At 41.8% G+C, this 22,648-nt stretch overlaps 1 protein-coding gene across 2 annotated transcripts; it reads left to right on the top strand.

The window, feature by feature from the left end:
• Window positions 1-7,254: 7,254 nt before the first annotated feature.
• Window positions 7,255-22,086, top strand: PEX26 (peroxisomal biogenesis factor 26). Of its 2 annotated transcripts, none has more exons than XM_087873075.1 (6): window positions 7,255-7,716; window positions 7,901-8,148; window positions 10,467-10,613; window positions 14,072-14,385; window positions 15,782-15,928; window positions 18,952-22,086. In XM_087873075.1, the coding sequence occupies exons 2-6, from the start codon at window positions 7,928-7,930 to the stop codon at window positions 19,053-19,055; spliced, it is 933 nt and encodes a 310-aa protein (XP_087729201.1). In that variant the 5' UTR covers window positions 7,255-7,716; window positions 7,901-7,927; the 3' UTR covers window positions 19,056-22,086. The 2 variants fall into 2 exon arrangements, with proteins under 2 accessions (XP_087729201.1, XP_034258748.2); XM_034402857.3 differs by having other exon boundaries at window positions 7,300-7,703.
• The last annotated feature ends 562 nt before the right edge of the window (window positions 22,087-22,648 follow it).

Genomic DNA, 22,648 nt, shown 5'->3' with positions numbered 1-22,648 from the left:
GATGGAAATATCCCCTTCCTCCTGTCCCTGAGTAACAGTAACAGAGCTGGAAGGGACCTTGGAGGTCATCTAGTCCAACCCCCTGGTCACGCAAGAGACCTGTACTGGGGATTCGAACCGCCAAACTGCCGACCTGTTGTCTGGGTGGTGGAAAATTCTGCTTTGGGTGGTGGAAGAAACTGGTTCAGATACATTTTAAAATGAATTCTTGATTTGGAGACCTGGATCGGTCTGATTTCAGTTGACCAACAAATGTTGGGTGCTGTATTCAATATATGGTCTAGGTCTCCATATCAATGTATGAGTCACTCTGAGGGGATGGGTGGTACCTAAATTTGATAAACAAATAAGTAAAAATGTTAAAAATGTTCCGGTAGATTCTGGATGGTGTCCAAAACTAGGAAACAACATAAAAGCAGCTAAAAACAGGTGGACAGGTAAAGGTGGAAATCATGCATTGAAAGAAAGTAAGTTGTACCTTTAACTTCAAAAATATGAGGTTACCAGAGAAGAGGGTAAAAGGAGATAAATACAATGCAATCAGTACCCAGTAAATATCTGTGGAAATTCTCGATTATCCAGGTCATGATTATCCCAAACTTACAACCTGGTTGTCCCATCTCATCCAAGAAGCAGAACTGAAGAAGTTTCTTGGATGAGAAGTGAAACATTTTCATTTTCGAAGAAAAAAAAATCTCTTCCAATTGCCTTTTGTAAAAAGCAATTTTGGGAGTACCGAGTAAGATTTTAAAGGCTGATAATGATTTTCTTTCAAAGTAATATAAATTGTTGTGCTTATGTGAAAAATATTAGATTTTAACAATAATATTAAAAATATTAAAATGTAGCATAAGAACCGTGGTGGCGCAGTGGTTAGAATGCAGTACTGCAGGCTACTTCTGCTGACTGCTGGCTGCCAGCAGTTTGACAGTTCAAGTCTAACCGGTTCAAGGTTGAGTCAGCCTTCCATCCTTCCGAGGTGGGTAAAATGAGGACCCAGATTGTTGGGGGCAATATATTATGTAAACCACTTAGAGAGGGCTGTAAAGCACTGTGAAGCGATATACAAGTCAATTGCTGTATTTTAAACTATTTTATTCTAAGTGGGTCTCCATAGCTTAGCTCATTCTTTCCCAACCTTGGATCCCCAGGGATCCTTTTGTCTTTCCAAAAGGAACATCTGGCCTGGTGTCGCTTACCATGTGGTTGTGCTGATGATAATGTTCACCTCAGTAGTGGGTTTCAAATTTTTTTGCTAACGGTTCTGTGGGTCTGGCTTGGTGGGCGTGGCATGGCATGGCTTGGTGGGCGTGCCAGGGGAAGGATACTGTAAAATCTCCATTCCCACCCCACTACAGGGGAAAGATACTGTAAAATCTCCATTCCCTCCCCACTCCAGGGGAAGGTTACTGCAAAATCCCCATTTCCTCCTGATCAGCTGGGACTTGGGAGGCAGAGAATAGATGGGGGTGGGGCCAATCAGAATTTTTACTACCGGTTCTCCGAACTACTCAAAATTTCTGCTACAGGTTCTCCAGAACTGGTCAGAACCTGCTGAAACCCACCTCTGGTTCACCTGCTCCTATTTCAGACTCTAATATTAGATTACTAGTCTAGGTGATACGAAAATCAAGAGACTGATTTTGTGTGGTCCCACACTACCCTCTGTAGGACAAAAGAGAAAACAGGAAAACCTGCATTCCCCGAAGTATTTATTGTATTAGTGCAAAACAATTATCTGGCATGACAGAAAATGTCATTAATCTCTTCAATAGCACTAATTTAGAAAATGTTTAAATTGAATTGATTGTGCTACAATTAAGGTGAGTCAGAATGAAATGAACTTGCATTCAAAATATTGAATGCCAATCTGTCAGTTACACAAAATTCTTCTTTTACACTGGCAGATTGATCCCAGTGGGAAAATTTAACGCATGCAATAGCTTTGTCTCTCGGCAATTGATGTGGTTTAAGGAGGTTACCTTTTGGCTGGATTGGATGAGAAACTATATGCAAAATGCCCTTAAAGATATATTTGGAATTTTGAGATCATGCCGTGTCCAGTCTCACAAAACGGATGCTGTTGTTGGCACTGCCATTCACAAGAATCTATACTTGGATTATGCAGTAATTACTCTATTTTCTAGGAATACCTCTATGGCTAATGAGGCTACAGGTTATGCCTGAGGCAATGGCTTTTCTTTCCTTTGCAGCATGCTAGTTTTGCATTCTTTGGTTAGAATGCAGTATTGCAGGCTAATTCTGACGACTATCAGGAGTTCGATTCCGACTGGCTCAAGATTGACTCAGCCGTCTCTCCTTCTGTGGTTGGTAAAATGAGGATCCAGATTGCTGGGGACAATATGTGAAGTGGATTATAAATCTAAGTAATATTGCTATTAAAGAATAAAAAATAAAATAAAATTAGGCCAGGCATTGTTCCACTATCATTAAATGGGGCTTGCTTTCATGCCAGGGCATACAATTAATTGTCTTAAAAACTGTGATTAATTTATGCTGGACTGTAGTCTTTTTTTTTTTTTTTAAATTTGATTTATATGCTGCCCTTCTCCGGAGACTCAGGGCGGCTTACAATGCGTTAAGCAATAGCCTTCATACTTTTGTATATTTATACAAAGTCATCTTATTGCCCCCACAAACTGGGTCCTCATTTAACCTACCTTAGAAAGGATGGAAGGCTGAGTCAACCTTGAGCCTGGTAAGATTCGAACCTGCAGAAATTGCAGGCAGCTGTGTTAATAACAGGGTGCATTAAACCACTGTACTACCAAGGCTCTTGCTATTTAGTCTTGCTATTTAGAAGAAGCTGAGATATGGACATTTATAGTTACTTATTCCTTACTGTTTAAATTGGAAATAGGAATATGATTAATTTCAGAGTTCGTTAAAAAAACCAGTCATGTAATCCTTTATCCTCCCCGTAGACCAATTCTTCTCAAACTTTTTCCTTTGTTACTCAAAACCAATTGTCAAAAAGTCCTTTGTAGATAAAACACTTTAAGTCAATGTAAACATCCCTATTTCTGACAGGGATATTTACAATGACTTAACGTAAAGTGATTGGGAGGTTCATGTGTTGTGATTGGAATGTTTATATGTTGTTACCCAAAGAAAAATCACTTTCACCCAATTTGGGGTAATTTACCTATATTTTGGAAACACTGCTGTAAACTAAATCCCAATTGTCTTCCAGAAACAAACATGCAAGCTTGAACATCTGCAGGCTGTTAACTTATTTACCTCAGTCCCTTACTTCAATTCTTCTCTTCCTTTTTATTGTTCAAAATAGTGGAAAAATTGTTGAAGGCTTAGCAACTGTCAAAACTGTATATTTTTCCAAATTAGGGAATTCAAACTGGGCACAGGCTAGTATAAATCAGGTATCTGTCAAAATACATCCTGGGAAATGTAGTTCTTAGCTAAGGACTTTTCTGATCTCTTGCACTGATTTATTAGCTCCAGTTCAGGATGGAGCTGGCTCTGAATTGGAGTCAGAAGCTGTCAGAAGCTATAATGCAGCTGTATATTAAATACATTACTGTGAAATTAAAATTCTGTTGAATTTATTTTATCATAAGCCCTTAAATTCCATATTTGGAAAAAAGTGTGGTCTTTATTGAAATAAAACCAAATACAATAAAAGTGGAATTGCCTTCCATAGGCCACAATATAGGATTTGTTGATCTCCCATCTCAGATTAGCTGGATCCTGCTAAACAATTAGAAAAATGTTGATCAGTTCTAATTCTCCAAGCAAAGTATAATCCTGATAGTATTTTGCAGGATCTTATTGACAAGTGCATAACTGGTTTATTCTCATGAGCCACAGAGATGACCTTGGACTAATTAGGCCACAGCAGTTAGCAAAACATTCATGCCCAAAACAGAAAGGTTAAAAAGAATAATATGAGGAGGAGGGATGGAAAATCCTGTCAGCCTTTCAAGATTCTGTTATGATAACCTGTATCAATTAAGTTGACTTTCAATATTCTTTGTAGAAACTTTTTCCTGATCTGGCTCAGTTTGAAAGGCTGGCATTCATCTTGAAGCCTCACAATGTATTTCTTCCTTTCCCCTTCTACTGCAAAAGGCAGAGGTAATTTGAGTTTCTTTCTGATGTTTTCTTCCTATCCTGAGTTTAAATCAAGTTTTGCCAAATAGTTACATAGTTTCTCCAAAATCCCCTCAGTCTTTCTCAGCATTGGTGAATAAACTGAAATACTAAAGTAGTAACCTTGAAGAAAGGAACACCCCTCCTTTCCTTGAAGTCTACTCTGAAATTGTGTTCGCGTAACACCACTAACCTTTGATATATATACCAGGGTATATTGAATTTATACATCCACTCATACAACATGGACTTAATTGATATTGTGCCACCTGATCATTTTAGACTCCTAGCAACCACGTAGATTTTTTCCATGGTGATTTATCTCTAACCTATTTCAGGTCTAAAGGTTGCCATCACTGTAACTGAATCCATCCGTCTTGCTGATAGTTGTCCTCATCTCCTCTTTCCTTGCATCTTTCCCAGCATTAGTATCTTCTTCAGAGAGCTGGGTGTTGGCCAGTGGTGAAATCCATTTTTTTTACTATCGGTTCTGTGGGCGTGGCTTGGTGGGTGTGGTGTGGCTTGGTGGGCGTGGCAGAAGGATACTGCAAAATCTCCATTCCCACCCCACTCTGGGGCCAGCCAGAGGTGGTATATGCTGGTTCCCCGAACTGCTCAAAATTTCTGCTACCGGTTCTCCAGAACCTGTCAGAACCTGCTGGATTTCACCCCTGGGGTTGGCATAATGTGCCCAAAGTAGGATTTAGGCTAGTGTGTTATGGAAATCCACCATATATGATCCATGCTACTCAGTGTAGCACGCATTATTTTATTGTCTTATTTTCTTATTTAGTCTTAAATTCAATGCAACACATGGTTGGAGTGACACCTTGTGACCAGAAAGAAGAAATGCATCTTCTACTCACTGTAAGAGAACAGCAATATTAGCCTACTATAGCCAAAAATCAGGAGTCTGGAAGCGCCTGACTAATAAATCATATTGAAAGACATAAAACTTTCATGAGATACGGCTCACTTGCAGAGGAGTGGCTAGACATCCTACATTTGTCTAAAAACTTCATTACATTTTTTCCCCAGCCTTTAAGAAAAGAGAGAACAGGTGCCTTCAGATCAGAGGTGGGTTGTAGCAGGTTCTGATCAGTTCTGCAGAACTGGTAGCGGAAATTTTGAGTAGTTTGGAGAACCGGTAGTAAAGATTCTGACTGGCCCCACCCCCATCTATTCTCTGCCTCCCAAGTCCCAGCTGATCAGGATTTTACAGTATCCTTCCCCTGCCATGCCCACCAAGCCATGGCATGCCATGCCCAAGCCACACCGACAGAACCGGTAGTAAAAAACTTTGAACCCCACCACTACTTCAGATGTACTGGACTTCAACTCCCATAATCCCTGGTCAACACCGCCCCAAAATCTAAATGGTAGATTCCTCCCCACCACCTTAACCCCTGTGGATAGTAACACCTGCTTGCAAAGGTAGTTGAATACAAAGTTTCCTAAACCAGTGCTTCTCAACCTTGGCAAATTTAAGATGGTGGACTGCAACCCCCCCCCCCAGGAATTCTGGGAATTGAAGTCCACGCATCTTAAACTTGATAAGATTGAGAAACACTATCCCAGACTTCGCTGGTTCTTTTACTAATATACTGGAGTGGTTGCAGGGCCGGATTTTCCTATAGGCTAACTAGGCTTCAGCCTAGGGCCTCAAGATCAAGAGGGGGCCTCAAGATCAAGAGGGGCCTACATTCAAATTGTTAGCAAAATTAAAATTACACTTTCACTATAGGTGAAAGGGCCTCATAAGTGGAATAGCCTAGGGCCTCTTTTCATCTAAATCCAGCCCTGAGTGGTTGCCATCTTCTTCTCCAGTGGGTCACGTTTTGTCAGAGCTCTCTGCTATGACCTGTCTGTCTTCGATGGCCCTGCATAGCATAGCTCATAGCTTCATTGAGCTATGGCAAGCCCCTTCGCCACGACAAGGCAATAATCCATGAAGGGGTCTTTTACTAAAAAGGTAAAGGTTCCCCTCACACATATGTGCTAGTCGTTCCCGACTCTAGGGGGCGGTGCTCATCTCTGTGTCCGAAGACATCTCCATGGTCATGTGACCGGCCTGACTCCACGCCAAAGGCACATGGAACGCTGTTACCTTCCCACCAAAGGTGGTCCCTATTTTTCTACGTGCTTTTGAACTGCTAGGTTGGCAGAAGCTGGTACAAGTAACGGGAGCTCACCCTGTTACGCGGCACTAGGAATTCGAACTGCTGAACTGCCAACCTTTCGATTGACAAGCTCAGCATCTTAGCCACTGAGCCACTGCTTTACTAAACAGTAACCCCAAATTACTAAACATTATTAAATTACTAAATAGGACCCCAAATTAGAGAACCACATTTAGCCTACTATCTCTCACGCAAACCAGTTTCTTTTCCATGTAAAATGAGGAAACGGAATAAAAGCTGCTCAAAAGCAGACATTTCACTGAAGTCCATCGTGCGTAGTCGTGTCAGATTAGCCACCCAAATTATGGACATAAAGCCAGTTTACCTAGCATTAGAAAATAAGGTAACCAAGGATCGTCTTGACTGAGATCATTGGCTGCTAAATAGACATTTGGGCTGGAAGGGCTGGAATCAGGGGTGAAATCCAGCAGGTTCTGACAGGTTCTGGAGAACCGGTAATGGAGATTTTGAGCAGTTCGGAGAATTGGTAGCGGAAATTTTGAGTAGTTCGGAGAACCGGCAAATACCACCTCTGGCTGGCCCCAGAGTGGGTTGGGAATGGAGATTTTGCAATATCCTTCCCCCAGGAGTGGGGAGGGAATGGAGATTTTGCAGTACCCTTCCCCTGGAGTGGGGTGGGAATGGAGATTTTGCAGTACCCTTCCCTTGCCACGCCCACCAAGCCAAGCCCACAGTAGTTTAAAAAAAATGGATTTTGCCACTGTCTGGAATGGAAATATATCAATATTTGAGCATGCAAAATTTAAAAAAAAAAACAACCGAGAAAGACCATCTGAGAAACCTTTAGAAAAGGCAGATCTACTGAATCCCGCCCCCTATAATTGCAACACGCCATAACAAGAGCGCAAAATTAAAAGACAAATTTAAATGTTTGCCGTTACAGTAGGAATCCCCGCCCCGCTCCCTTGCTCCTCCCGTTTTTAAACTACTTCCTGTAAAAAGAGGAGCCTTCTGGTCTTTGTAGTCCGGAATCCCTCTGCCAGCTTCCCCCACCCCCCTCCACCCCCATTTCCTTCGTGTTTTTGCAATTGAAAACCATTTTTTTTGCACTGAAATTTGTTTGCAATTGAAAACAATTCGATTTTTGCACTGAAAACAAAAAAGGCACCTGCAGAAAATGCATCCCAGGGAAGCGGAGACGGGCTGCTGGGATCTCTTTTGCAACCGGTGGTGAAGAAAGAAAGCGCGTTTCGGTTGTTTTGTTTGTTTTTTTGCAAGGATTAGAGGGGGTGGGAAAAAAAGGTTCGGGACAAAGATCTACAAGAGCCAATATAAACCATCCTAACTACACTTGGAGCTGGTTTTTCGCTTCCTCCAGATCGTTATCGCTGCTCGCCCTTTTTCCTCCACTTGGGTACTGAAGACTGCAAGGTGAAACCTTTTAGTAGGTTGCAGTACTAGCTGTTGCAATCCCTTCAACCCCCTCCTCCTCCTCCTTTTTGCTAGCAACTAATTGCACGGACCGGGGTGGGGTTAGGCGTGGAAGTGTATTAGGAGCACCCAACGATCATCAAATCAAATTTCAAAAGTGATCGACGCCCTGTTGTGTAAAAAATTTTTTTTCCCAGGCTTCTGCCTTTGAGGATCATGCCATCATGAAGAACGATTCGCCGGCGATGTTGGCTGCCGTGGCTAGGGCGAGGGGCCTATTAAGAAGCAGCGAGCCCAGCCTTCTCTGCCCAGCGGCACCCCAAGCACTTTCCTTATTAGAGGAAGCGGCTGAACTCCTGGTTGTGGACAGGGACTTCGCTGCAGCGGTGGACAGATGTGAGAAAGGCTGCCAGAGCCTCTTGGAAAGCGAGGGCGATTCTGACGGGTAGGTGCCAAACTGGAATGAAGAAGAGTGAGACATTCAGAACCGGCTGGGAGTTGATAGTTCTTTAAAAGCAAGGCGTTCTTTTAGATGATGTTGGACTACTTTACCCATCCATTTTATTAGAGAATAGAATAGATCAGTGGTCCCCAACCTTTTTATCGCCGCGGCCCGCTGAGCGCGCGCAGGGGTGGGGGCACGGCCCAGGAGCTTTTGCGCACGGCCCATTGCGCACGGCCCAGGAGCCTTTGCGCTGCAGCGTTCATGTCCCCCGGCCGCTGTGCGGCCCGGTGCCAGGTACTCCACGGCCCGGCACAGGTCCGCGGACCGGGGGTTGGGGACCACTGGAATAGATAATACAATAGAGGAGAGGAGAGAATAGAAGAGAGAGGAGAGGCAATGGAATAGGAATAGGAAGGAGTGGAGTGGAGTGGAGTGGAGTGGAGTGGAGTGGAGTGGAGTGGAGTGGAGTAGAGTAGAGTAGAGTAGAGTAGAGTAGAGTAGAGTAGAGTAGAGTAGAGTAGAGTAGAGTAGAGTAGAGTAGAGTAGAGTAGAGTAGAGTAGAGTAGAGTAGGAAGGGACCTTGGAGGTCACCTAGTCCAACCCCCTGCTCACACAGGAGACCTATACTAGGAATTCAAACCGCCAACCTTTCTGATCGACAAGCTCAGTGTCTTAGCCACTGAGATAGCATAGCATAGCATAGCATAGCATAGCATAGCATAGCATAGCATAGCATAGCATAGCATAGCATAGCATAGCATTAGCATAGCATAGCATAGCATTAGCATAGCATAGCATAGCATAGCATAGCATAGCATAGCATAGCATAGCGGGCCTGGTGGCTCAGCAGATTAAAAGCATTGTGATTAACACCAGCTGTCTGCAATTACTGTAAGTTCGGCTCTCACCAGGCTCAAGGTTGACTCAGCCTTCCATCCTTTCTAAGGTAGGTAAAATGAGGACCCAGTTTGTGGGGGCAATAAGATGACTTTGTATAAATATACAAAAGTATGAAGGCTATTGCTTAACGCATTGTAAACCGCCCTGAGTCTCCGGAGAAGGGCGGCATATAAATCAAATTTAAAAAAAAAATAGAAGTCTAAAGAATGAAGGGGTGGTAATGGGGACACTAAAAAGTGAATGGTAGACACATTATTTAATTTGGGGACAGGGGGTCTCCAAGTCTTTCAACCTGTATATAAAAGTCTGCAAAGTAATTTATAAATGTATAACAACAAAACAATAAATGTAACTGGGGGAAAAAAACAGTGAAACAACAACAATACAGGTAATCCTCGATTTATGATTGTAATGGAGTCATGCCAGTCATAAAGTGGGTCACCCACATGACTGACCTGATTTTGTGACCTTTTTTGTAGCAGTCGTAAAGTGACTGTTGCAGTTGTAAAGTGAACCCATTGCTAGTTATGGGGCATTTTTGTCAAAACCGGAAATACATGCTGGTTTTTGGCAAAAAGTCATAAAACAGTCACATGACTACAGGACCTTGCAAACCTGTGTAAATGCAGACTGGTCACTGAGCTCCCAACTAGTCATACAATTGCAAGATGTGATGATGTTGGAACTTCAGAACTAGGTGGTAAATACCTTTTGGGAGTCAGTCTTAATTTTGAGTGGTTGCTAAGCGGCTGGTCATAAATCAAAGACTACTTACTTGTATAAAGGACGTGGTGGCTCAGTGGCTAAGATGCTGAACTTGTCGATTGAAAGGTCGGCAGTTCAGCTGTTCGAATCCCTAGTGCCGTGTAACACGGTAAGCTCTCATTACTTGTCCCAGCTTCTGCCAACCTAGCAGTTCGAAAGCACGTAAAAAATGCAAGTAGAAAAATAGGGACCACCTTTGGTGGGAAGGTAACAGCGTTCCATGCACCTTTGGCACTTAGTCATGCCGGCCACATGACCACTGTCTTCGGACAGTGCTGGCGCTTCGACTTTGAAACGGAGATGAGCACCGCCCCCTAGAGTGGGGAACAACTAGCACATATGTGTGAGGGGAATCTTTACTTTTGCCTTTACTTACTTGTGTTGCCAAATCTAAACCAAGTACACACTCAATACAGAAGTCAAGCTTTTTGTTAGCAGATTTGCAAACTGGAAAATGAATCTTAATGATTGAGTTTTATGCCATAAACCCTAATGTGGTTGGTTAAGCAAACTGTAGTTTAATGGATTATGTGAATCTGGTCTATCCTTAGAATTGGAGCAGAGATTGCAATTGGATTGCTTAAAGACTGCAGTTTTTCTGCTTTTTTAAATTGTACACCAATGTACACATACAGTGTTTATCTGACTTCCAGATGCAGCTCTGAAGATCTGAAATGCTCCTTATGTATTGTTGGCATTCAAGCTTTGGCAGAAATGGATCGATGGAGAGAGGTCCTCCCATGGGTCCTTCAGTACTACCACAAACCTGAAGGTTGGCCTCCCAAAATTCTGGAGCTCTGGTGAGTCCCCTTTTTCTGCGTTTGAATGGCAAATCAGATACTGCTCCATCCCAAGGACGAATATTAGATTGTGTAAATAGCTCCCACCTAAAATAAGTTAAATATCAAGAATATTTACAACTTAATCTTACTCTAGAATTATGGGTACTTCCAGGTATGTTGCTCCTGATTTCTAGTTTAATAATAGGCAACAATTCTGTCATGTGTTTAGATGAATATTGCTTAAATCAGAAATGAGTTGAGTCTAGATTTTTCTATGCTCGCTGAGACAGTTTTAATCTTCAATAAGGATGCAGTTCCAATTTTTTTAAAAAACTCAAATCATTGCAGTTCTAGATGTTAACTTTCTGTGAGCAAGTACTTATATTGTTTTAGCAATTGAAGCAAAACTGTACTGCCTTAAATTATCTTGTAGTGGCATGCTTGGCTAAATTCACTAGAGAGTTTTTGATTATTGTTTTTCTGCGGTCATGTTTGTTTTTTCTCCAAGCAGCGCAGGATAGTTTATACCAAGGGTCTCCAACCTTGGCAACTTTAAGACTTGTGGACTTCAACTCCCAGCAAAGCTGGCTGAGGAATTCTGGGAGTTGAAGTCCACAAGTCTTAAAGTTGCCAAGGTTGGAGGCTACCTCATTTTGCTACCTCATTTTCATGGTCATAATGAACTTCTAAAGTGGGTTAAGCTGAAAAGATATGATTGGCTTATGGCCAACCAGTGCAGTCCATGATCCAGGCAAAGTGAAACCTAACCTCATGCACTCAGTCTACTATATTGCAGTGGGTACCCTCAGTGTGATTTCATGCAGGTGACAAATACTCAAAGGAAGAAAAGACAATAAGATGGAGCTCCGGAAATAAGGAGGTGGGAAACATCAGGTCTCTCTGGCATCCTTTGGGATGGGGAGAAAGAAAGGAAAAAACCTTTATTTTCTTGTGCCAAATTATCTTCACTGGAACATAGTTCATTACAGGAAAAGGTTTTCCATTCTTTTGTTATTACATAGGAGTATTTGGGCACATTGACACATCTGGAATGTTGAGAACAGCTTTGGACACTCGGAAAATAAGCCATCATACAATACATGAGTCAAACATATTTTTTAGGTTGTTTTTTTAAATTGCTTGTTAATAGGTGAAAGTAATAAACAATAATAATGTTTGTCTAGATCATAATTATAATAATGAACAGAAGCAGACCTGCACAGCTTGTTGAGGGGAAGAAATCAAATCGATAAATGAAAAACAAATAGGCCACAAAGGAATACCTGGCATGCTGGAGTTGGCAGTGGTTGTGAGGCCTAGAGGCACTGGAGACATGAGGGCACTGCACCCTTTGGAGAAGTGGTGAATTTATTGACTTTTGGAAAAAGAAAAAAATATTTCTATAATAATATGCCCCCTGGTTCAGTTCTTTAACTGCCCAAGGAGCTGCTGATCCAGTTCTACAGAGGAATTATTGAGTCTTTCATCTGCACCTCTATAACTGTCTGGTTTGGTTCTGCAACCCAACAAGACAGACACAGACTTCAGAGGATAATTAGAACTGCAGAAAAAACAATTACTACCAACTTGCCTTCCATTGAGGACCTGTATACTGTACGAGTCAAAAAGAGGGCTGTGAAAATATTTACAGACCCCTCACATCCTGGACATAAACTGTTTCAACTCTTACCCTCAAAAAGACGCTATAGGGCACTGCACACCAGAACAACTAGACACAAGAACAGTTTTTTTCCCGAACGCCATCACTCTGCTAAACAAATAATTCCCTCAACACTGTCAAACTATTCACTAAGTCGGCATTACTATTACTATTAATCTTCTCAACGTTCCTATCACCCATCTCCTCCCACTTATGACTGTATGACTGTAACCTTGTTGCTGTATCCTTACGATTTATATTGTTTCCCAGTATGATTCAGTTGCTTATTTGTACCCTATGACTATCATTAAGTGTTGTACTTTTCGATTCTTGATGAATGTATCTTCTCTTTTTATGTACACTGGGAGCATATGCACCAAAGACAAATTCCTTGTGTATCCAATCACATTTGGCCAATAAAGAATTCTATCTATCTAATGAAATATACACCACACAGAAACTTATTACTCTTGTCTTTTCATTTCTACCATAGAAAGACACCTCAAAAGTCAGTGAAGACATCTCTTGAATCCAGCTGTTGACATCTGGACAGTTGTTTTCTTTCCACCTACTGCCAGCCCCCACTAGGTAGACCAGACAGAAAATCAACTCCATAGGAAGATTAGAGCCACACTTGATTGAGTTTTGCCATAATACCTGAATCTTGCACATCTGGTTGTGTTGTCACTCCCCCCCCACCCCAACAATGTCTTATATCCCATTGAATCAGGGAGACTTTTACCTGAGCTAGTTCTTAATATTATTTTGTTTCCTGGGACTTAAAGAATGTTTTGGCCCCCTTTGCCTAGGTAATAAGTCTTGCAAAAAGTTATCTCCCATACACACTTACCTCTATATGGGATAATTCTTTTACCTGAACCACAGGATCTTCTAGCTTCTTAGGAAAAGCACAACTCTCTCACTAAGTCTTTTTTTCTGATAGGTGAATGGCCAAACAAAGCCTTTTCATTATTTTCTTTCTTTTTTTCATTTTCAAAAAAACCTTTATTAAAGTTTAAAATATTAAAATATAAATACAAATACATCTGTAATGAAAATACGCCCATAATATTTGTACAATTCAACGTCATTCTGACAGTACACCAATCTTAACTCTATTCATATATTCCCAGATATTCCTACTTGCTAAAGTATGTATTAAAGGAAAATATCCTTAAAAAGTTAAATATCTGATCATTCATATCACCACAGCAGTGAGGATTGTACTCGCACAAGCTTGGAAAATATCCCCTATACTGACAAATTGTGTAATAATCCAGAAAATTTTTGAATGTGCAGAAATGGACAGGCTTACTATAGAATTAAATAATAAGGAAGACTCAGAATATTACTCAACTTGGGAAAACTGGTATCAATGGATAGAAAATAAAAATAGGAAATATATAGATCAAAATAAGACATAAATTGTGTTTACACACATACTTTTCATTATTTTCAATATTCTGAGAATCCTTATTAAACCCTAAGCGTTGCTGGAAATACAGATTGTGCTGGAGCAATATGTGTTCTACTGTTATGTACCTAAGGAAACAGGACTACCAGAACACAACAGCCAAATTCTACCAGCCAAATGGTGATGGAACTGAATGGAACTTTGCTAACTTCCCCATTTCTTAATTTAAAAAAAAAGCTAGGAGGTCTATTTAGTGCAATCTGTTGCATCCATTGGGGTCTATGGATGTTACATCTTACTGGTACTTTGTATATGGCACTTTTGAATGTCTTAAGACATGTCCAATTGAAATATGAATGTGTTAAACGTGACTTAGTGTGTTATTCATATATTCTCTTTCAGCATCCTCCTCCATAGCAAAGTGGAAGAACCTCATGTGATGTTAGATGTTGGTCGGGACTGGTTATATTGCCCATCCAATCCGAACTTGTCAAGTTATGGCCTGTTGGCTCAGCTTTATCTTTTCCATGTGCTCTTGCCACTCGGACACTTTTTAGCGGCAGAGGAGCTGATCCAAGATTGCAAAGCTTTAAGCCAGGAGCAGCGAGAAAACATGCACAAAACCCTTCAAGAGAAGAAGCATCAGTGGCTACAGAAAGAAGAAGCATCTCCAATTCCTGAGGAGCAGCCAGAGATGTCATGGAAGCTGCAGTTGGGTAGGATTCCTGCAGATGGAACTCTGAATGTCTTAATATTCTGTCTGGTCTTGTGAAATCATTTGCAGCATTGCCTGCAATGAGCATTGAGCTTCCACTAAAGCAATGGTACCAGCTTGGTTAAAGCATCACCATTCAGTGGTAGAATTTGGCTGTTGTGTTCTGGTAGTCCTGTTTCCTTAGGTACATACAGTAGAACACATATTGCTGGAAGAGAGGCCTCAGCAGTCTTCTACTCCAACCCTCTGCTCAAGACAGGAGCCTTATACATCTGAACGATTGATTGCACAAGCAGAGAGTTCTCTTGATAAAATTGTTGAAGAGGTCCAAGGAGAGAAATGATCCATAGTCTCTCTCCCATAGATCACATAGATTGGCTCTTCCTATTTCACAACAGCTGGATATGCTAATCGTCATAATAAGTTTTAATTTAAATGCCTTTGATTCCCAGCAACTTTCCCTTGAGGAAGATGGAAACTACAACAATTTTGCTTAATCAGAAGCAAAAACAGGTCTACACTAGATTCCATTCACCTTAGCTTAGAGGTGTACAATTGACTCATGAAACATTGCATGTTGAATCCTTTACAATTTTAGTTAAAGGAAAAGGAAAGATCCCAGAGCGGAGTCATAGATTATCACTGTCACTAAAAGGAACTGGTACTAGGCTAGGTGAACAGATAATCTAACAGTGATTAATAATCTTGAAGAACACAGCCACATACAAAGAGCCCAGTCATTTTAAAGTGCAACATGTTATCTGAACTCCAAACAAGAATGCTGTAATTTATAATCTAAATTCCTCAGCCAGCAAAACAAAGCTGGCTGAGGAATTCTGGGAGTTGAAGTCCACAAGTCTTTAAGTTGCCAAGGTTGGAGACCTCTGATCTACAGGGCTAATGTAAATAAGGGGCAATAAAGGTGTCCTATTACAGCAGATTAATTAGTGTGTAATAAGGTTACACCTTATTTCAGAATAAGAAAACCAGCTTCTTAATTTGATTATGATCATTTGTGTCTAACAAACTCACCAAGAAATGTTTGACGTGCTTTGAAGAAATTAACTTTGTGTGCCTGTTAAAGCAGAATTATGCGGCTGTTTAAAAACAATGAACAAGATAGATATAGATCCAACCTCTTGAGATATTTTAGAAAGAATTGAGTAAAGCTTACACATTTTGCTCAACTCTGAATGTCAGAAACTGCTATAATAAATCTAGATTATGTAAATAACACACTAAATAACAGTTCCTTTTTTAAAAAAAATCTCCATTAAAACCACAAAGAAAATATATAAAGTCATTCATCTTAAAAAAGAGAAATGAGAAAGCTCAGTTTTGGTATTCGTGGCCCTTGTCATTCCCCCCTTGTGAAGTTTCTTTCTCTTGTGCTGCAGGTTCAGTGTCTCAGAGGATGTTGACCATCTTGGGCCAGCTGAGAAGAGTGCTGGAGTCTTTGGCAAGCCATTTCAGCTTCATCCCCTTCAAAAAGACACTTTTGGTGGCCCTCCTGTTGTGCCTCATTGTATTGAGACTTGACCCAGGTAGGGGACTGAAGAAAATGAAGCATCTAGAGCCGTGATGGCGAATCTATGGCACATATGCCACAGGTGGCACGCAGCGCCCTCTCGGTGGGCACGCAAGCCGTCACCCCAGTTCAGCTCTGCTGCGCATGCACACAGGCCTCCAGCCAGCTGGCTGGTCATTGTGATTCTGTCGCGCATGTGCATGGGGCGGGGCAGGCGTGGGGGGCCGTGTGCACATGCGCAGGGGCTGGGGCGCATGTGTGGAGGGGGGGTTGCGCACGCATTGCATTCTAGGGGTTCTTTGGGCACTCGATCCGGAAAAGGTTAGCTATCACTGATCTAGAGAAATAGTTTCTTGTCTGAAGACAACTAGGAATATGGGACAGAAAGTGGAGAAAATGGGTAATTAGAAATTGAAGGCTTGGCACAATGTGTGAGCCCAGAGGGTTTCTGGGGGAGAAGTTTTGATCTGGATAGCTCCCACTCTGATGATGCTCAGGAAGCTATTGGAAACCATCTGATCTCCCAATTGTTGGAGTTGATTGATGGTGGAGCCCCAGTTGGATTTCTTATTTTTCCTTTTTTTCCCCCCTTCTTCTTTCTTGCATATATCTGTCTCCAGGCTGCTTATGAATCCCTCTCTTTTTTTATAGTATTTTTTATTTCTTATTTTTTTTAACTCTTAAGTTGTTTAGAGTGATTGGAAGTTGGGTAGCCTCTAAATTGCATAAATAAAATAAATCCTGGCTCTACCGTCTGGTCTTGGGGTATTTTGTTTGGAAGGAACTCCTATCTTTAGACAAATGTCTATACTTAACATCAGGGGTGAAATCTAAAATTTGTTACTACCGGTTCTGTGGGCGTGGCTTGGTGGTGGTGGTGTAATGTGACTGGGTAGGCGTGGCCATTTTTTTTTTTTTTTTACTTTTAAAACCATTTTTTCTACAATCTCTTCGGTGAAGAGGTTGTTAAAAAATGCTTTCAAAAGGATCTGACGATCCCAGCTGAGTTGCCTGATCGACAGAGACTTTTTTTCTTTTAAATGCCTCTGACGATCAGGCAACTCAGCTTGGATCGTCAGAGGCATTTAAAAGAAAAAAATGATTTTTTTTCTTTTAAAAGCCTTTGATGATCCCAGCTGAGCCGCACGATCATCAGAGGCTTTTTTTTACTTTTAAAAGCATTTTTTCAGCCGAAGAGGTGGTAGAAAAAATGCTTTTAAAAGTAAAAAAAAAGCCTCTGATGATTGTGCTGCTCAGCTGGGCATGGGGGGGGCAGGGATTTTTGCTACTGGTTTTCCGAACCACCCGCCTCCATTGCTACCAGATCGGGCGATCCGGTCCGAACCGGGAGCATTTCACCCCTGCTTAACATCCTCTAATCTCAGTGTGTGAGATAGAGATTCCATAATCTGCATTACACTATGTGTAAATGAAAAATGGGTTGATAAAAAGGAAAATGCTATTGTACCACTTCCTGAAACAGTAGTTCAAGCAGGGGTAAAAAAAATTTTTTACTTATAAAAACATTTTTTCTTTGGCGGAAAAGCAAAAAAAAAAAAATGCTTTTAAAAGAAAACAAAAGCCTCTGATGATCAGGCAACTCAGCTGGGATCGTCAGAGCCTTTTAAAAGCAATTTTTTTTACAACCTGTTCAGCTGAAGAGGTGGTAGAAAAAAAAGCTTTTAAAAGAGAAAAAAAAAAGTTGGCCACGCCTACCCAGTCACATTACCCCCCACATTTCACCACTGAGTTCAATGTATGTGGCTATCAGTTGTAGCTCTTGGGAGATACATCTATCTTATAAGACCTGGATGAAATCAAACATGATTGTTATTACAATTACTGATTTGACCCAAATTACCAAGAAAAGCAGCTGGCAAATTAGTTGGAAAAAATCCATTATTATGGCAAAGGAGCTTTAATGAGAATACTGGCTCATTTGAAGATGCCTTCTGGTTAAGAATTTCATAACAATACACATAGATACTGATTTTGTTCAGAGGTAATACATATCAGAGACAAAAATTAGACACGTGTAATTAAAATTAAAATAAAATTAAAATAATCTTATGCTGTATTTATAGCAAATATGTCGCTTCCTTAGAATGACTTGATGCCTGATGCTAAAGTTTCCTCCTTGCCTTCTTGCATTTTTCTCCTGCTTCTTGTTAATGTTTCCCCCATATCACAGCAGGGGTGGGATTCAGCCGGTTAGGATCGGTTCGGGTGAACCGGATGCTCATTTTACATCTGGTTAGCAGAACCAGTAGTTGCAAGGACTGGCTGGCCCCGCCCACCCTCCCCGTCCTTCCCAGGAGTCTCCATGCGGCCCGTTTTGGATGCCAGGTAAGTGCAAGGCCCACGTGGAGGCTCTGGGAGGGCAAATAACAGGCCTCCTGGAAGTTCTGGAAGTCTGGAAACGGGCCCATTTCCAGTCTCCGGAGAGCCTCCGGAGCCTGGGGGAGGCCGTTTTCACCCTCCCGGAGGCTTGAAGAAAGCTTCCGGAGCCTGGGGAGGGTGAAAAAACCCCTCCCCTATCATGGTGCAGGAGGCCGAGTAGGCCACGCCCACCATGGCCACACCCACCCAGCAACCGGGCAGAAAACCAGTTGCTAAAATTTTTAAATCCCACCCCTGTATCACAGTCTTAGGAGAGCAATGTTGTGGCTTTGCTTTTTTCTGGTCTCTATGTGTTCTTCTTGATTGTCTTGCTTTCTGCCAGAGAAATGCATCCAATTTCAGAAGATTAAAGGTGTCTTCTCAATAGTAAGAGAAACGGGGGGGGGGGGGGGGGGATGGACAAAGTCCATATCCTTCAGAGTGAGCATTGATAGATGAATTGATTGATTAGAAATTCAGACGTTCAGACGTGATTTGGACTGGTCAGAGATTAAGTCAAGCTTGAAGGTTGCCTTTCAAAACAACGTTGATATCACAAAAGGACCCCAATTTGATTGTGGAGGTGTATTGTAGCCACAAGGAAATTAGCATATGGCATTAATTTTATTTTTCTTCTATTCTCTTTCCCCTCCCACCTAGCATCCCCTGCTTCTCTACCCTTTCTCTACAGGTTGACCCAACTTTTCCATCAAGCTCGTTTGGCTTTATTTCCTCCAAGTAGAAGACCTCCTGTTCAAGACTAACTTGCTCTATTGTCATCTCTGGATACCATGAAACGCTCCAGGTTTCAAGCCAACACTGCAGGTTTGGGGGCAATGCTGAGCTTAAAGCTACAGGAGTTTCCTCCAAGACCAAGAATGTCTTCTGACAGTAGATATGGCTGGATGAAACACAAGAGTCCATATGAAGAGGTGTCTCTTTGTATTAGAACGTGCTTTTTTGTGCTCATTCCTGTTTAGAAACATGTTCATTTTAAGTGAGTGACACTTGCTTCCAAGTAAACATTGAGATCAAAGTGTGGCAGACTGTTTCAGGTGTTTTTTAAATCTTCACTTTGGCAAGGAGACATTAAATGTTTTTTTTCTATCTGGGAAAGACTGTGCCTGCCTCTCCTCTCCTGGTATACATTTGTCATGCAGGAGTTCTTCTTCCCTTCTCTACTTGGCTGTGAGGTCCTCCAAACCAAGAAAGACACCTGTTGATTCTTCCAAAGATTTCTTTATTGTTTCACACCTATAGACAGCATCTTGCCAGACTAAAGCATTCTACAATCAGCATCAAACATATTCTCTGAGAACAATTAAGGAGATGATGTCTCAGTTTCTTTGTTTCACACACACTATCTGAACCAGGGGTGAAATCCAGCAGGTTCTAACAGGTTCTGGAGAACCAGTAGCGGAAAGTTTGAGTAGTTCGGAGAACCGGCAAATACCACCTCTGGCTGGCCCCAGAGTGGGGTGGGTATGGAGATTTTGCAATATCCTTCCCCTGTCATGCCCATCAAGCCACGCCTACAGAACCGGTAGGGAAAAATTTTGGATTTCACCCCTGATCTGAACTGAATTGCCTCTTATTCGTCTGGAACAGGGATCTCCAACCTTGGCAACTTTAAGGTTTGTGGACTTCAACTCCCAGAATTCCTCAGCCAGCTTTGCTGGGAGTTGAAGTCCACAAGTCTTAAAGTTGCCAAGGTTGGAGACCCCTGCTCTGGAATATATGTACATCCCTCCTTCATGGAGATCAAATCCACAACATTCCATCACACTGGCTGCCTCCAAATGGGATGGACAACCAATCCCATTGCCCTCATTCATCAGGTCATATATGGAGAGCAAACAGTTGGTGCAGATTCCATTTAAAATTTATGAGTGTTTTTGCTCAAAGAAGAAGTGATTCCAGAGAAAGCAGATAAGCCATATCTGGTTAAGTGGTTCTCTCTTTAACTTTCATGACTGAGCTTCCAGGGCAGCAAGCAAGTTATGAAATAATCACCTTAACCCCATCCTTCCTTTCATCCCTTTATCCCTCAGAGGGCCTGGGCCTTTTTGTGGGGAGTAGACATAGCTTTTCCTGATTTGGTAGTGAAACTCAGAATCATCTTATCAGGGAGATGGGTAGCATATAAATGTAACTATTTTATTTTTTTATTTTTAAAAGTTCTTGCTAATGAGCGATAGATTCTTGTGATCTGTGCAGGTCTTTACTTAAGGAAGAGCTGTAATGCTTTTAGCAACTTTTGTTCATTATTTTGTAAGGGTTAGGATGGGCAAACAATCATTTTCAGGGGTGGGAGAAATTTGCAAATGGCGTTACATGTTTAATATTTAAATTTATATACCGCCCTTCTCCCGAAGGACTCAGGGCGGTGAACAGCCATAGATAAAAAACATAGAATACAAAATTTAAAAACAATTTAAAATATATTAAGCAATTTGGCCCGACAGTTAAAATCCCCCATTTAAAATTCAAATTAAAATTACACCATTGGAGAGTTAGGCCAACCCGGCTTGATGAAATAAAAAAGTTTTGAGGGCCCGACGGAAAGTACGTAGATCCGGAAGCGTTCGTATCTCCGGGGGGAGCTCGTTCCAGAGGGCAGGTGCTCCCGCAGAGAAAGCTCTCCCCCTGGGGGCCGCCAGTCGACATTGTTTGGCCGACGGCACCCGGAGGAGCCCCTCTCTGTGGGAGCGTACTGGCCGGTGGGAGGCTCTTGGTGGCAGAAGGCGGTCTCATAAGTATCCAGGTCCTAAATCATGGAGCGGTCTAAAGGTGGTCACCAACACCTTGAATCGCACCCGGAGGACCACCGGGACACATGTTGTTTAAACCAGTTGCTGTCCCCATTTAATGTTTATAGTAGGGACGCAGTGGCTCAGTGGCTAAGACGCTGAGCTTGTCGGTCGAAAGTTCAGCAGTTCAAATCCCTAGTGCCGCATAATGGGGTGAGCTCCAGTTACTTGTCCCAGCTTTTGCCCACTTAGCAGTTCAAAAGCATGTAAAAAATGCAAGTAGAAAAATAGGGACCACCTTTGGTGGGAAGGTAACAGTGCTTCGTGCGCCTTTGACGTTTAGTCATGCCGGCCACATGACCATGGAGACATCTTTGGACAGTGCTGGCTCTTCGGCTTTGAAACAGAGATGAGCACTGCCCCCTAGTGTCGGGAACAACTGGCACATATGTGCAAGAGGAACCTTTACCTTGAATGTTTTAAAAAGTGTTTTGGTTTTATTTGTTTGGCATCTTTCGTCTTCTCTACCAAAGAGAAAGTAAACAAAGAAGAATGGAATACTACCAAGGCAAGATACCCACTTATAATGTTTTTTTTTCTTGTTTTCAAATCAGTCTTGATTCTTGGCAACTACATGGACAAATGCCAGGGGTTTTCTAGGCAATATTTTCAGAAGCACCTTGATCTTGTCTCCTGCTTCCTAAGGCTGTAAGGGTGTGACTGGCCCAAGGTCAGTCAGCTGGCTTTCATTTGGAAGGCAGGATTAGAGCTCAAAAGTCCTTGCTCTCAGTCCAGTGCCTTAACCACTAATGCAAAACTGGCTTGTATCTGCATTGATTGCAAAAGTATCCCCATGCATTAGAAAGCCACATTTTTATTTTACTCGGGATACAAAACATCTGTTTGCAAAGAATGCTGATGTATACTTTTATGCTTCAACTGTTTGTTCTGAATATTGAATGCTGTCCAGAGTCAAAATGAGTGCTGCAGTACGACAGCCTTAGAAATCTAATAAATGAAATAAATTATTTTCCTTCTTCTGTAATGCTGATCTGTACCCCAGTTTTTGTTTTGACTTTGTCTACGCAATTGCAATAGATAAACTGTGTTATATTTTGACACACCCACCCGCTTCTCTGTAGGCAGCAGCATACTCCATTGTTTACAAGCTAAAGATAATACTAAGTGGAACTCTGGGAATGAAATGCTGACCAAACACTATTTGCTAAAGTGGCACAGAACAAAAATAAAAGCTGAAAAACCTGCCAAATTGAAGCGGTCTGAAGTCTTCAGTGGGCAGCGGAATTCCAGAGAGACATTTCCTAGCTAGCTAAAATGTGTGGAAATTAATTTTTATACTATTGTGTATATTTTATTCAAAAGTTTATGCACTGTTAACGAAAGATTAGCTGACATTGCTTTACACAGAATGATAAGAGAATGATGCCGAGGTGGCACAGTGGTTAGAGGTAGGGTTACTGCAGGCTACTTCAGCTGACTGCCAGCTGCAGTTTAGCAGTTCAAATCTCACTGGCTCAAGGTTGATTCAGCCTTCCATCCTTCTGAAGTGGGTAAAATGAGGACCCAGATTGTTGGGACTGTAAACC

This window comes from Pantherophis guttatus, chromosome 7 (genome assembly GCF_059756535.1).
Source record: "Pantherophis guttatus breed Tessera chromosome 7, ASM5975653v1, whole genome shotgun sequence".
Lineage (NCBI taxonomy): Eukaryota > Metazoa > Chordata > Lepidosauria > Squamata > Colubridae > Pantherophis > Pantherophis guttatus.
This window is presented reverse-complemented; position numbering and strand designations above follow the sequence as displayed.

Bases quoted from the DNA above. Each gene is read 5' to 3' on its own strand.
- PEX26 (XM_087873075.1), top strand. From the start codon at position 7,928: ATGAAGAACGATTCGCCGGCGATGTTGGCTGCCGTGGCTAGGGCGAGG. The intron at 8,149-10,466 runs GTAGGTGCCAAA...TCTGACTTCCAG, and splicing joins AGCGAGGGCGATTCTGACGG to ATGCAGCTCTGAAGATCTGA. The intron at 15,929-18,951 runs GTAGGGGACTGA...CCTCCCACCTAG, and splicing joins TGTATTGAGACTTGACCCAG to CATCCCCTGCTTCTCTACCC.